Here is a 15,673-nt window from a genome sequence, read left to right as displayed (position 1 = left end):
CAGCGCTTGGCACTTGTCAGTTTGAAGCCTTCAGGGGAGAGAGAGAGACTGAGGGGGAAGAGTGGAAGGAGTGAGGAGGAATGGCCACTCTTGAGTCCGAAGCAGAAATGTTTATATAAGGAAGTGATATCTCCGTCTGGGCATCGACAGGGGAAGCGTGACCTTGTTGGTGCTTTTGGACATCTCAGCGGCTTTCGATACCATTGACCACGGTATCCTTCTGGAATGTCTCAGAGAGTTGGGTATCGGGGGCACTGATGACACCCAAATATGTTTCTCTGTGTCTCCGACTGATGCGGTGTATAAGGATGGCGTCTCTCCTCTGAATGCCTGCCTGGAGTCGGTAATGGGCTGGATGAGGGAAAACAAACTCAGTTTGAATCCAGAGAAAACGGAAGCACTGGTGATAGGTTCCCCAGGCCCGGGGAAGGAAGTTTATCCACCTGTCCTGATTGGGGTCACACTTCCCCTGAAGGATGAAGTTCGCAGTTTAGGAGTACTTCTGGACTCGTCTCTGCAGCTGACATCTCAAGTAGATGCGACAGTCAGAAGTGCTTGCTATCAGCTTCAGTTGATACGCCAGCTGTGACCCTACCTGGGCCAAAGGGACCTTGAAACGGTGGTACATGCTCTGGTAACCTCTCGCTTAGATTTCTGTAATGCGCTCTACATGGGGCTACCCTTGTACCAAGCCCGGAAGCTTCAGTTAGTACAAAACATGGCAGCCAGATTGGTCACCGGTGCATCTAGGTTTGACCATACAACACCTATATTGAAAGATCTCCACTGTCTGCTCATTCGCTTCCGAGTGCAATACAAGGTGTTGGTTATCACTTATAAAGCCCTACATGGCTTGGGCCCGAGTTACTTGAGGGACCGCATCTCCCCATATAATCCGCCCCACACACTTACAACATCCAGGAAGAACCTGTTGGAAATACCATCGTCCAGATATGTCTCCACATCCCAGAGGGCTTTTTCTGTAGTAGCCCCGCGGATCTGGAATAGTCTTCCCGAGGAGCTCCGTCTTATGATCCCCTGGAATCATTTAAAAAGAGACTTAAAACCTTTCTCTTTTGCCAAGCCTTCCTCTCTGTAGAATGAATAGTATTTTCGATGCGATTGATTCCCTGCCTTACACTGCTGTATGTTGTCCATAGAGTTTGTAGAATTTTATATTGGAGTTTATTTATCCTGTTTTTATGAGATTGTGTAATGGTTTTTAATTAGTCTGTAACCCCGCTTCGATCCTATGGGAGAGGCGGGGAAACACAAATAAAATTTATTATTATTATTATTATTATTATTATTGAAACCTATGAAAACCTATCCTCTCTGGGTAAGGAACTTGGGTCTATTGTTTTTCCTTCAGAAAAGGGGGGGGGGGTCTTGCATGCTACATACATGGCACTATGATCCCACTTTAATGGTCAAAGCAACATCCTTGAAATCTTGGAATTTGTACTTTACGGAGCCACTAGTGCTCTCTAGTTGATGATTGTAAATGCCCTTTGCTAAACTGCAAATCTATCCTAGGAAAGAACCATGGCACTTAATATCTTTTGGCCCCAAATTCTCTTTGGTACATCCCTTAGCAAGTTTTCAGGCCTTTTTGATCTATGTTTCAGTGTTTCTATGTTCTGGACCGGCTTCCAATATCCTCTCTTGGCCGGACAATGGCTCAGATTGAGCCAAACAATGACAATAGGATGCTGGGGAATATTGAGGAGGTAAACATTACGTCTTTTTCCCCAGGTGGGCCAATGGGGCTGCCTCTGAGATCCCTGTGGGCCCAGTGTGGCTGCCCAGTCCCCAGTAGCTGCCCAGCCCAGTCTTGGAGGTGTCTTCAGGCTGTTTGAAGGCTCCTCTCTGCAGCCCTACCCTCACCAATACTGGACTCCCCAGACCCCTTCCTAAGCCATTCCAATGGATTATATTTATTATCCTACCTTTCTCACCAAATGGGACTGAAAGTGTCTCTTTCCTGCACCATTCCCTTTTTCTCTCTATCTGTGTGTAAGAGAGAATGTGAAATATAGAATGGCAGGGAAGAGATGCTGAAGCAGTGCAGATGGCCTGAGAGCAGCTGGGGAAGTTGGAGAGAGGAGGGAGAAATGGAAGGAGATCAGGCATGTGGACGCGTGGAGGGGAGGGAAGGCCCAAGCAAAGACAGTCTAGCTCTGTTTGGGAAAGTCCAGAATAGAGCCATAACAGGTGTCCATAAGAGAGGCAGAAGGTGTCCATAACAGAGCCAGAAGAGTATTGTGAGGTAGCCATGAACCTGAAAAATGTTAACAACTGGTTTAAGTAAACTGGTGCCAACCAGCTCAAGTCCCTGTTTTCAGACATTTGAAGGGATTTCATTTAGCAGTTATGAGTAATATCAATGAAGTGAGGAAAAGCAACACAGAAACTCCTTTATCTCATGTTCCTTTTCTATTGTTTAGTTTGCTTAGCTCCACTGTAGATTCCAGATTCCACGCTGTCTCCCAGGCTTCTAAGGGGATTTCATGCCCTATTTCTCTTGCCCAATCGATCATGTATTGTTTTACTGGCTCTTTTTCTCATTCTCTTTCTCTAAATAATATTTACCAATATTTCCCCCTCATCCACTTTCATGACCAAATCATCTCATTCATTTGGTTTTATCTCAGTTCCTGTAATCTTCATATCCTCATTGAATCTATGTCTTCTTTGGTAATAACTCTGCTAGTTTATTTCTTTTTTTCTTTTAATAATTCCTCTCTAGATTTTATGGAAATCTCTTGTTTTTTATTTATTTGTATTAATTCTCTATATTTTAGCCAACATTTTCCTGAATCCCTCCTATTGACCAAGGCCTCCTGAGCTGATACCCATCCTGGTATTTGATAATAAAATTTCGTCTTGACAGCTTCCCATGTTTCTAACAAAGCTCTGCATATCGGGTTATTATTGAGGTCTTTATTCACAGCAGCTTTATTGTACCATAAGTACGCGTGCCGCCCGAATCTGAAGTCTGGTCCTTCTAAATTTAATGTCCGCTTATGATTCAGTTTAATCCAGTCTTGTAACCATATCATATTACATGCCCATCTGTATAGCATTAAGTCCGGCATCGCACATCCCCCTCTCTCTTTCGTTTCCTTTAAGATGTTCCATTTAATTCTAGCTTTACCTCCTTCCCAAATAAATTTTTTTAGTTCTTTATTCCAGTCTTCTATCATCCTTGATGCTATGTTAATTGGTAAATTAATGAATGGAAATAATATCTTAGGGAGTATGGTCATTTTATTGCAGCTATTTTGCCAAGAATGGATAAGTTTAGTTTAGACCCATTTCTGTACGTATATTGTTCCAGGTTATTTTATCATTGTTGTCAAAAAGGTTCATATTATTACTGGACAACCACATTCCCAAATATTTCACTTTGTTTCCTACCTTACAACCTGCTTTTTGCCTCAGTATCTCTTTTTCCTGTTTAGTCAAGTTTTTAGTTATCATCACAGATTTCCCTTTATTGATCTTAAATCCTGAGAGCCTTCCAAACCAATTTAAGTCACTCATGAAATGTTCTATATTGTTTACCGGCTCCTCCAATATTACAACTAAGTCATCTGCATAAGCTCTCACCTTCACTTCTTCCCCCTTTATCTTAAGTCCCTTTATCCTTGGGTTACTTCTAATTTTATTTAACAGAAACTCTAACACAACAATGAACAACGATGGCGATAACGGGCAGCCTTGCCTTGTCCCTCTCAGTATATGAAATTCCTTCCTTAATTCACCATTGATTTTTAAGCAGGCTGTCTGATTTTTGTATATTTCTGTCACATATTTAACAAAGTTCTCACCGATATCCATTGCGATGATTAATTCTGACATACATTTCCAGCTGATGCTGTCAAAAGCCTTCTCTGCATCAATGAATAGCAAGGCTGCTTTTCTTTCATTGTGGGTATTATAATAATCCAAAGCATTAATTAGGGTCCTAATATTAATTTTTATCTGCCTCCCCGGTAGGAATCCGTTTTGATCTTCTTCTATTTTTACCATCAGGATCTTTTTAAGTCTGTCTGCCGTTATTGACGCTAAAATCTTATAATCGTTATTTATCAATGAAATGGGTCGATACTTGGCCACTAATTGTTCATCTTTACCCTCCTTTAGTATTAGAGATATTATAGTTTCCCCCCATGTTTCTGGTTTTCCTTCTGTCTGCATCAAATCGAAATTTCCTTTAAAGGTCCTGTCAATTCCTCTCCAAATAATATTTAGAGCTGAGGCCATCTATACCGGGGGATTTTCCGGTTCTTAATTTTCCTATTGCATTTCCAACTTCTTCAGTCGTAATTTTTGCATTTAAGGATTCTTTTTGTCCAATCTGTATCTTTACTGTATTATGTCCAGCTATTGTTTCTTTTAAATATTTTTCCCATAAAGGGGGCTCAATTTGTTTTTCAAATAAGCGTTCAAAATAGTTAACAAATACATTTTTAATTTTTCCTTCTTTCGTTATAATCTTATCATTTTGCCTAATTTTGGTTATAATTCTTCCCCTCTCTTTCCTCAATCTATTCTCCATTCAGCGACTTATTTTGTTAGCGTTTTCAAATTGATTTTGTTTAAGTTTCTTTAAGTTGTCCACTATCCTCTGTTACCTTTTTTTCTATTTTATTAGGAGTTTTATCTCATTTATTATTTTCTTATCCTCCATTGCTTGTTTCAAATTTTCTTCTTTAACTTTAAGTTCATTCCTTATTTTATCTTCTTTTTGTTTCTCTAACCTTTTTATTTCTCTCATCCTCTGGGTTAATAATCCTCTTGCATGTGCTTTACTGGCATCCCATCTTGCTATCTCAGAGGCAAGATTTGGGAGGGAAGGGCTCTTGAGTGCAAGCACCAAGGAGCCATTGCTATCAAGCGGCCAATCTAGCTTGGAGGGGATGCTCCTCTCACTTGAGTATTATTAGGCTCTAATTTAGATTCAGTGTCTCTGTCAGCAGAGTCTTGTCTACTCTTGGTATAGTATTGGGTAATCTTTGTTTGCACAGTTTTTTCTTTGGGAGATTGGGCCAAAAAAGGAGACGCTTCCAGAAGTTTACAATCTCTTCTAGCTGTATCCATTCTGTGACAAAGGAGTACCTAGTATCAGTTAGATATCAAGAGATTTGCAACAGCAACTCAACCAATAGACAATATCCCAACTAGATGTAACATATACAGACTACAACAAATCTGTTTATGCCCACATAGACAAAAGATGCAGGTAAGAGTTAAAAAGTTAAAATAAGCAAGCATACGCTATCAACAAATATTCCTGCCCAGGACAGGACTGGACAAAAAGGGGAAGGAGAGAGGGAAAAGGCGCAGGTGCTCCAAGAGATGTGAGAAGGCCTCCTGCCCTTCCTCTTTATCCCTCCTGTTGAAACAGCGGCAGGAGTAGAGGGGCCAGGTCTTTATAGGGCTTTTGCCCACAACGAGGGAAGGAGCCACGGGAGTCTAGGAGTCTCGGAGTGAGGACTGGGCCGAGTGCCACCCCCAGCAGCTCTCCCTCCTCCACCAGCCAAGGGAGCTGCAGCCTCGCTGCTGGCCCTGGAGCTGTTAAAGGGCCTCCTGCTCTTCCTCCTTTTCCTCCTGTCTGGGACCCTGAAAAAGGAAATGAGCAGATGTAGGATGGGGGGCACCTGGCTGAATGAAACTACGTGTGAAAGGGATCTAGGAGTCCAAGTAGACCACGAGTTCAACATGAGTTAACAGTGCGATGTGGCAGCTAACAAGTCCAAGCGATTTTAGGCTGCATCAATAGAAGCATAGTGTCTAGATCAAGGGAAGTAATAATGCCACTCTATTCTGCTTTGGTCAGGCCCCACCTGGAATACTGTGTCCAGTTCTGGGCACCACAATTCAAAAAGGACATTGAGAAACTGGAGCCATGTGTCCAAAAGGAGGGCAACTAAAATGGTGCAGGATTTGGAAACCATGTCCTATCAGCAAAGACTCGGGGAGCTGGGAATGTTTAGCCTGGAGAAGGTTAAGAGGTGATATGATAGCCCTGTTTAAACATTTGAAGGAATGTCACATTGAGAAGGCAGCTAGCTTGTTTTCTGCTGCTCCAGAGATTAGGACCCGGAGCAATAGATGCAAGCTCCAGAAAAAGAGATTCGACCTCATCATTAGGAGGAACTTTCTGGCAGAAAGGGCTGTTTGACAGTGAAACACACTCCCTCAATGGAGAATTATGGAGTGTCCTTCTTTGGAGGCCTTTAAACAGAGTCTGGATTGCCATCTGTCAGGGATGCTTTGATTGAGATTTCCTGCATGGCAGAAATGGGTTGAACTGGATGGTCCTTGATGTCTCTTCCAACTCTAGGATTGTATGATTCTATGATTCTGAGATCGCAATTGGAAAGTCTCAATGCCTGAGGTAAGGAGCATCAGCCTGGGGTTACAATGAGTCAGACGCAATCCTTCAGGCAAGGATCATAACCCTGAGGTCACTATGGGCCAGGGTCAATCCTTCAGGTAAGGAACACCTGCCTGAAGACAATAAGCCCATCTTAATCCTTCAGGGAAGGAACATCAGCCCGAACTCACAATGAGTTAGTGTCAATCCTTCAGATAAAGAGCATCAGTCTGAGATTGCAATGGGCCAATCTCATTCGTTCAGGTAAGGAGGACCATCCTGAAGTCACAATGGGACAGTCTCAATCTCTCAGGCAACAAGGATCAGCCTGAGGTCACAATGAGCCATTCCCAGTCTTTCAGGAAAGAAGCATCAGCCTGAAGTCACAGTAGTCCTTTCTCAATCCATCAGGAAAGGAGCATCAGCCTGAAGTCACACTGCGCCAGTCCTAATCTCTCAGGCAATGAGCGTCAGCCTGAGATTGCAATGGGCCAGTATCAGTCCTCCAGGTCTGAAGTGACAATAGTCCCATTTTATTCCTGCAGATAAGGAGTATCAGACTGAGATCACAATGGGCCAGCCTCAATCCCTCAGGTAAAGAGCATCCCTAGTCCCATCTCAGTCTTTAAGGCAAGGAACCTCAGGGTGAGAGCACAACAGTCCTGTCTCAATCCTTCAGGTAAGGAGCAGCAGACTGAGGTCACAATGGGACAGTCTCAATCTCTCAGGCAAGGGGCATCAGCCTGAAGTTGCAATGTGAGATCTAGAGTCAGTCCTGTGCTCAAAAGATCAAACTCATTTGAAACAAAAGAAGCTTTATTGATGAATCCAGGCAGAAACATCCATTAACACCTTTTTGCAAAGTCTGAGGTCCAAAGGAACTTGCTCAACCCCTCCCTAAGCCAGCCCCCAATTCCCAAGCTAAAGCAACACAAGCGGAGGTTGCATAGATACCAAGGTTGTCTATACTTTAAATTAGAGTTAAGATAGTTGGGATTTATGGTGGGTTAAAGTAATATGTTTTAATATGCCCTTTAATAGAAGATACTAGAAAGAGGTAGGGAGATCGTGGCTAAAGAATGTGATTGTTTGCTAGGATTGGAATGTGTGGGAATCATCCTTCTAACAGAGGCTTGAGTTTACAAGACTGGTCTCTGTAAAAGGAGGGGGAACCTAGAGAGTTCTTGGTATTTTTATATTATATTATGTTGCATAGGGTTTATGTTTATTATATTTTCATATGGTATCATATTATGTGGAGATTGATAAGGTTTTATATTATAGATAGCTATATATATAGCCATGCCATAATGTTAATTAAAACTGTTGTGTCGCTGAGCTCTGTGGTCCAAGGCCACAGGTGAAGTGGTTGAGATAAGGCACAAGAGAGCTACATTGTTTTTGGGGAAACTGCCAGAATCCCACATTGGAGGACATTGCGCAGAAAAGGGCAGGAAAGGGCTATCCAACTAATTAGCTTTATTGGTAAATGGAGTGGGGTGGATTCATATGGTTATAAAAGTGATATGTTTCTACTTTCATTCATTCCTGACAAAAAAAGTCACTTCTATTACATGTATCTTCTTCAATACAAGCTGTTCCTTTTTCAAAGTAATGCCTTTTGTGTTGCAAGAGGGGCTGCAATTAGGAGCCTGACAAATATCTATCTCCCCTTGCATCCATTCAATTCACCCTGCTATTCCAAAAGAGCTGGAGAGCATACCAAACCAACCACAGAACCTTTCCCTGCTCTTATGATTGGCTGGAATCCCAGTCCCTTCCACCATCCCTGGCCCTGATTGGCTGGAATCCCCGTCCCTCCCACCATCCCTAGCCCTGATTGGCTGGAATCCCAGTCCCTTCCACCATCCCTGGCCCTGATTGGCTGGAATCCCAGTCCCTCCCACCATCCCTGGCCCTGATTGGCTGGAATCCCAGTCCCTTCCACCATCCCTGGCCCTGATTGGTTGGAATCCCCATCCCTCCCACCATCCCTAGCCCTGATTGGCTGGAATCCCAGTCCCTTCCACCATCCCTGGCCCTGATTGGCTGGAATCCCAGTCCCTCCCACCATCCCTGGCCCTGATTGGTTGGAATCCCCATCCCTCCCACCATCCCTAGCCCTGATTGGCTGGAATCCCCATCCCTTCCACCATCCCTGGCCCTGATTGGCTGGAATCCCAGTCCCTCCCACCATCCCTGGCCCTGATTGGCTGGAATCCCAGTCCCTTCCACCATCCCTGGCCCTGATTGGCTGGAATCCCCATCCCTCCCACCATCCCTGGCCCTGATTGGCTGGAATCCCCATCCCTCCCACCATCCCTGGTCCTGATTGTCTGGAATCCCCATCCCTCCCACCATCCCTGGCCCTGATTGGCTGGAATCCCCGTCCCTCCCACCATCCCTGGCCCTGATTGGTTGGAATCCCCATCCCTCCCACCATCCCTGGCCCTGATTGGCTGGAATCCCCGTCCCTCCCACCATCCCTGGCCCTGATTGGCTGGAATCCCCGTCCCTCCCACCATCCCTGGCCCTGACTGGCTGGAATCCTGTCCCTTCCACCATCCCTGGCCCTGATTGGCTGGAATCCCCATCCCTCCCACCATCCCTGGCCCTGATTGGCTGGAATCCTGTCCCTTCCACCATCCCTGGCCCTGATTGGCTGGAATCCCCGTCCCTTCCACCATCCCTGGCCCTGATTGGCTGGAATCCCCGTCCCTCCCACCATCCCTGGCCCTGACTGGCTGGAATCCCAGTCCCTCCCACCATCCCTGGCCCTGATTGGCTGGAATCCCCATCCCTCCCACCATCCCTGGCCCTGATTGGCTGGAATCCCAGTCCCTTCAACCATCCCTGGCCCTGATTGGCTGGAATCCCCATCCCTCCCACCATCCCTGGCCCTGATTGGCTGGAATCCCAGTCCCTCCCACCATCCCTGGCCCTGATTGGCTGGAATCCCCATCCCTCCCACCATCCCTGGCCCTTATTGGCTGGAATCCCAGTCCCTTCCACCATCCCTGGCCCTGATTGGCTGGAATCCCCATCCCTCCCACCATCCCTGGCCCTGATTGGCTGCAATCCCAGTCCCTTCCACCATCCCAGGCCCTGATTGGCTGGAATCCCAGTCCCTCCCACCATCCCTGTCCCTGATTGGCTGGAATCCCAGTCCCTTCCACCATCCCTGGCCCTGATTGGCTGGAATCCCCATCCCTCCCACCATCCCTGGCCCTGATTGGCTGGAAAACCCATCCCTCCCACCATCCCTGGCCCTGATTGGCTGGAATCCCCGTCCCTCCCACCATCCCTGGCCCTGATTGGTTGGAATCCCCATCCCTCCCACCATCCCTGGCCCTGATTGGCTGGAATCCCAGTCCCTTCCACCATCCCTGGCCCTGATTGGCTGGAATCCCCATCCCTCCCACTATCCCTGGCCCTGATTGGCTCGAATCCCCAGCCCTCCCACCATCCCTGGCCATTTTGTGTTCTGGCAGCCAATTTGTGTTCTGGCAGCCATTTTGTGCTGCTTGTGACTGTGGGGAATAAGGTTCCAGAACCTTCTCTGAGCCTCAGTTGAACAGAGGCATCTCTTTCTCTCCTGAGGCTCCAGAGTCAGAAGGAGGCCAGGCTCCTTGGGCCAAAAGGAAGGAAGTGTGTCCTTTGTGTGTCTTTTGTGTCTCTTTTCTGAGAGGGTTTTCTTGTTACACAGCTCTGCTCCTTCTGGGGAACATGGGTTTTAAAAGGGGTCAGAAACAGGGAGGATAGTTTTAATACAAGCCTTATTCTTCTTCTTCACAAACATTGGGGTTTGGCTTCTAAGAGGAGGCTAGTCCCCCAAACAAGGCCAAAAGTGGCTCCTTTTTCTTATTAATAGATTTTCAGGCAAGAAGGAAGGAGACAGACTGACCATCTCATATTTCCAAGACTGATGTATACAATCATACAAACAAACAACAACAACAAGAAGAATAAGGATTAGACAGAAAAACTGCTTATATTTTTGAAAAGCAAAACCATTTTTACAGGATAAAAATTCGACTTGGGTGCTTCTATCCTTTTACAACAGACCTAGGTTTTATCTGCATTATAGAAATGATCCGGATCGAAGCCGGTTTAAATCTGCTGGCTCCATCCTATGGAATCCTGGGATTTGTAGTTTGTTGTGGCATGAGAGCTCTCTGGCAGAGAAGGCTAAGTGTCCCAAAGGTAAAAATCCCAGGATTCCATAGCACTGAGCGGTTAAAGTGGTGTCAAAGTCCCTTATTTCTACAGTGCGGATGCAGCCTTCTTGGGAAAGGGGCTGATGGTGGGGAAAAGCACTGGGGACTCTGGAGGTTTCAGCAGATTATTTGTTCATTTATTTATGATGCACTGATTTCACATCTAGCTACAGGGACATAACCAGGGCCCTCTCCAAATTCCCATCCCCTAATCCAGTGATGGTGAACCTCTTAGAGGCCGAGTGCCCAAACTGCAACACAAGACCCACTTATTTATTGCAAAGTGCCATGTCCCTCTGGCTTTCCAGTAACACACTCTGGCAAGCTCTGTGCTGGGGCGATGGAACATGTGCACAGAGAGGGCTCTGAGTGCCACCTCTGGCACGCGTGCCATAGGTTCACCATCACACTCTAAGAAGTCATGGAGTATCTGTTGTGTAGGGGAGCTAGGTCCAGGGGGCTTTGTTTGGTGCAGAGGGAGGAAGGGCATGCCCACCTCTGCATCGGCACAAAGGAGGCATATGTCACCTGCGTATATAACCAGCAGGATGCCTTTCTCTATGTCTTTGAGTGCTGCAGGGTTTCTCGCCAAGCAGATCCTAACCCTGGTCCCTTTTCTCAGGAACCTCATCTCGGCCTCCTTGGACACGGCTTTGGGGCCTCTCTTCCTGGAAGTGACCCAAGTGCAGGACCACCAGGAACCCCTGTCCACCTGATGGCCGACACAGAGGCCAAGCGAAGGGAGTTGGGCTCCAACAGAAAGAGGCTGCCGAGGTACAATAGCTCTTCGGTGAGTCACTATCCTAATAGCTTCATCTGTGTCACTGCTGGGTCAATTTATGAAAGGAAGCAAATAAAATACTGCCTGAGTTTGGCAGAGACAGTCCTGGTTAATCCTCTGTCACCCCATTATTTCGGGGGCTTTTAAAATGTCCTGGTTTCTTTCTCCTCCTCCCACTTTCCCCTTTCTTCAGCTCATTTCAATTTCTGCATAAGGAGTGCCAAGGAGTTTGCAGCCCATCAACTCAAAAGTGGGGAGAGGAGAGGAAAGAAGGAAGATATGGCCCTTCCCAGGAGGCTGAAGCAAAAGCAAACTGCTGTGCCCTTCCTAGTTTGCGTGATCTTCCTCATAAACAATGTTGGCCATCTCCACTGCCTTCTGGGTTGCTTGTCCACGTGTGTCTTGCTTTTCCAATCTGTGAAATGTTGGGGGCTATGGGAGAACATCTCTGGATCTAAATATGGGGTGGGCCCAGTGGCCCTCAAGCCCAGAGTGCTCCCCAGAACTGTTATTAAAAACGACGTTTGCCTCTCAAATGTGGCAAGAAATATCTAAATGCACCATAATTCTTTGGTGACTAAATGTACTGTATGTGTTGGGATAGTCAGTCTCCTAATCCATCATCAGTATCCCAGCCATGGCCTAAATTATATTGTGTATTATATTGTATATTATATTGGAAAGATTCAAGACAAACTGAATCTCAAAGGCAGTAGCTTTTTTCTTGCTGACAGAATTTAAAGTTTATTTCCTGGACTGAATTTTAAAGTGATCAAATAATATTTGGATGCACCATGTGCTTTCCTCCCCTTTTGCTTAGTCACTCTGTGGATGGGGGCTATTTTCTGTTGCAGGTGACCTTTGCGGATGTGGCGATATATTTCACCGAGGACGAATGGAAACTGTTGACGAAGAAGCAGAGAATTATGTACAGTTATATAATGATGGAGAATTATGAGAATGTGGCCTCTGTGGGTAAGGAACCGGAATCCACTAGCATTATAGAATCATAGAGATGGAATAGACCACAAGGGCCATCCAGTTCAACCCACTTCTGCCATGCAGGAATACACATTCCAAGCACCATCCAACCTCCAGTTGTGGAGGCTCTTAACTGACTGGTTTGTGAGCTTTGGGTGGCAGACATGCCCCCGGGGGGAGAGGCATATGTGAACAGTGGAGAATAAGGCAAGAGGTACCTTGGCAGCCAGACTGTTTAGGGGCTGAAGGGGGAGGAAAGGGTAGGAGTGTGGAGATAGTTAACGATGGAGGGAAAAGGTTTAGACACTTCAGAGACTGCTTAGACATGTTAATGGGCGCTTCTACCTGAGTTTCTCAATAGACCTTTTGGTGCAAGCAAAGGACTTTTTTATTCTTAATCTTAGTTCCGCCCCCAGATATCACACCAATTCTAGGCTTTTGTGGGAAGACAGCATGGAGATTAATGCATTTCTCACTGAAATGGTACTCAGCACATCTCTGAGTATCTTTCCACCTTTTTTGGCCCTCTTCCAGCCTTTTGAGGCTCTGGAGAGGCTTCTTGGGGAAAAGACCTCCCTTGGCCCTGCAATGGCTCAGAGAAGGCCCACCAGTGTCAAAATGGCCTCCACTTCCCCAAAGGGATGCAATACTTAGGGTCAAAACATGATTCCTATTTTATGGCAATACACTGTGCAGTTGCCCCTGAGATACCCTGGGGGCCCATGTGATGCCCCCCCCCCCAATGCCCAACAATAGCCCAGCTCTGTCTTAGAGATGTCTTAAGACTGTTTTAAGGGTGCTCCCTGGTGCTTGATCCTCACCAAAATTGGAGACCAGGTCCCAGCCCCCTTGCTCTGCCTTTCCCATTGGGTTATTTGTATATTGATTATTCTACCTTTCTCAACAAATGAGCCTCAAAGTGTCTCTTTTATGCATCACATAAATGGGTGTGTATCTGTGATAGAGTGAAGGAGCAAATGTGAAAAATAGAAAGGCAGGAAAGAGATGGTGAAGGTGAAATGCTGAAGCAGTGCAGATGAGCAAGAGGGAAGGTTGGAGAGTGGAGGGAGAAAGGGAAGGGGATTAGGCTGGTAGGGGGATGAAATGAACAGATATAGGATGGGGGACACCTGGCTGAATGAAACTACGTGCGAAAGGGATCTAGAAGTCTAAGTAAACCACAAGTTAAAGATGAGTCAACAGTGTGATGCGGCAGCTAACAAGGCAATGCGATTTTAGGCTGCATCAATAGAAGTATAGTATCTAGATCAAGGGAAGTAATAGTGCCACTCTATTCTGCTTTGGTCAGGCCCCACCTGGAATACTGTGTCCAGTTCAGGGCACCACAATTCAAAAAGGATATGGAGAAACTGGAGTGTGTCCAAAGGAGGGCAACTAAAATGGGGAACGGTCTGGAAACCATGCCGTATGAGGAACGGCTTAGAGAGCTGGGAATGTTTAGACTGGAAAAGAGAAGGTTAAGAGGTGATATGATAAACCTGTTTAAATATTTGAAGGGATTTCATATAGAGGAGGTAGGACACTTCTTTTCTGTTGCTCCAGAGACTAGAACGCAGAGCAATGGATGCAAGTTACAGGAAAAGAGATTCCACCTCAACATTAGGAGGAACTTCCTGACAGTAAGGGCTGTTCGACAATGGAACAAACTCCCTCAGAGATGTTGGTGGAGTCTCCTTCCTTAGAGGTCTTTAAACAGAGGCTGGATGGCCATCTGTCAGGGATGCTTTGATTCCTGCATGGTAGAATGGGGTTGGACTGGATGGCCCTTGTGGTCTCTTCCAACTCTATGACTCTAGACCTCTGGGAGCCAGAAGGCAGGAGCAAAGCCAGGATCGCCTAGCTCTGTGCGGAAAGGAAGGGACCTCTGGGATGGGCCAGGAGAGGGGCCTTGGGGATTGGTAGGAAGCCTCCAACCTGATAGAGTTTAATAATAATAATAATAATAATAATAATGATAAGTTTTATTTGTATTTCCCCCCCTCTCGCAACGGATTGAGGTGGTATTGCAACCATAAAATAGCCACAAAAAACGATAGCATCCAATTTACACACAGTAAAACAACCAGTTGCCAAAAACTCAATTCGGGACAAATAAAAACATCGTTTAAAATGCACAATTGTGATCAGAAGTGGGATTTTTCCTTAAGTTCTTTACAAGAGGTCGGGTGGGTAAGCTTGCTGGAAGCGAACTGTCTTAAGTGCTTTCTTGAAAGCATCCAAGATGGTGATAAGAGGGATCTCCTCCAGCATGTTGTTCCATAACTTGGGGGCCATGGCTGTGTATGCTCTGTGAGAAGTTGTTCTTAGACTGCTCTTTGTTCTGAGAGGGCGGGGCGGATTGTGTAGGGAGAGGCGTTCCCTCAAGTAGCTCAGGCCCAAGCCGTGTAGGGCTTTAAAGGTAATAACCAACACTTTGTATTGCGCCCGGAAGCTAATTGGCAGCCAACGTAGAGATGTTAGAACGGGTGTTATATGGCCTGACCTAGATGTTCCGGTGACCAATCTGGCTGCTGCGTTTTGAACTAACTGAAGCTTCCGAACTTGTTACAACGGTATCCCCATGTAGAGCACTGAACCTCAGAACTGAACTTGAAATCAGGCCCTTGTTTTCATACATATTAAGGGTTCCATTTAGGAATTATGAGCAATGTCTATGAAGAGAGAGAAAGGTAACACAATAATCCCTTTTTCTCTCATGTTTCTTTTCCAACCTGAGCTTGCTTAGTTCCGTGGTTGATTCCAGAGGCCCTTTGTCACTCGAAATGCTGGAGTCTGGGTAGGACACCCACAAGTGCTATGCTTTTAGGGGAATTTCATACTTAGCTCAAAGGAGAGAGTGAGGCTACAGTGACCCCGGGATTCATCCCAACTATACCAGACCCAGAGGCACACAGAACTCCAGAGGCATTTCCAATAGGTTTTTGTGTTTTATTTAGGGGGAAAGCAAAATACACGCATACACACACATATACACATATAGGTGTTCACACACACACACAAGAACTGGGTAACAAAGGTGGGGGTGGTGAATAGTGTAAGGCTTTGCTAATGGTAATCTCTTGATTCCTATTGCTGAGGGTCCAGAAAGGAGAGAGAAGTCAGTAACTCCAATGGCAAGTGGGGCTGGCGAGTGTAGTGAGGTGTTTAGCAGTGTAAACCAACGGAGCGTCTGTCTGCAACTGGACTGACGCGGAAGAAGAGCCAGTTGGGGCTGATATTTATACTGAAATTGTTGCTTAGGGGCAGAAACCGAGCTTTCGAAAAGGTTTAAATTGCTTTAGGATGTTT

General features: G+C 45.9%; 1 protein-coding gene across 1 annotated transcript in view; it reads left to right on the top strand.

Moving 5' to 3' along the window:
* The first annotated feature begins 1,676 nt into the window (after positions 1–1,676).
* LOC149305313 (uncharacterized) overlaps positions 1,677–15,673 on the top strand; it is a 119,348-nt gene continuing 105,351 nt past the window's right edge. Inside the window, exon 1 of the mRNA XM_089478031.1 lies at positions 1,677–1,755. Coding sequence (XP_089334157.1) covers positions 1,677–1,755 — 79 coding nt within the window. The remainder of the gene's footprint in view (positions 1,756–15,673) is intronic.

Source organism: Sceloporus occidentalis, unplaced genomic scaffold (genome assembly GCF_023333645.1).
Source record: "Sceloporus occidentalis isolate IW3139 unplaced genomic scaffold, rSceOcc1.0.p SCAF_12, whole genome shotgun sequence".
Lineage (NCBI taxonomy): Eukaryota > Metazoa > Chordata > Lepidosauria > Squamata > Phrynosomatidae > Sceloporus > Sceloporus occidentalis.
This window is presented reverse-complemented; position numbering and strand designations above follow the sequence as displayed.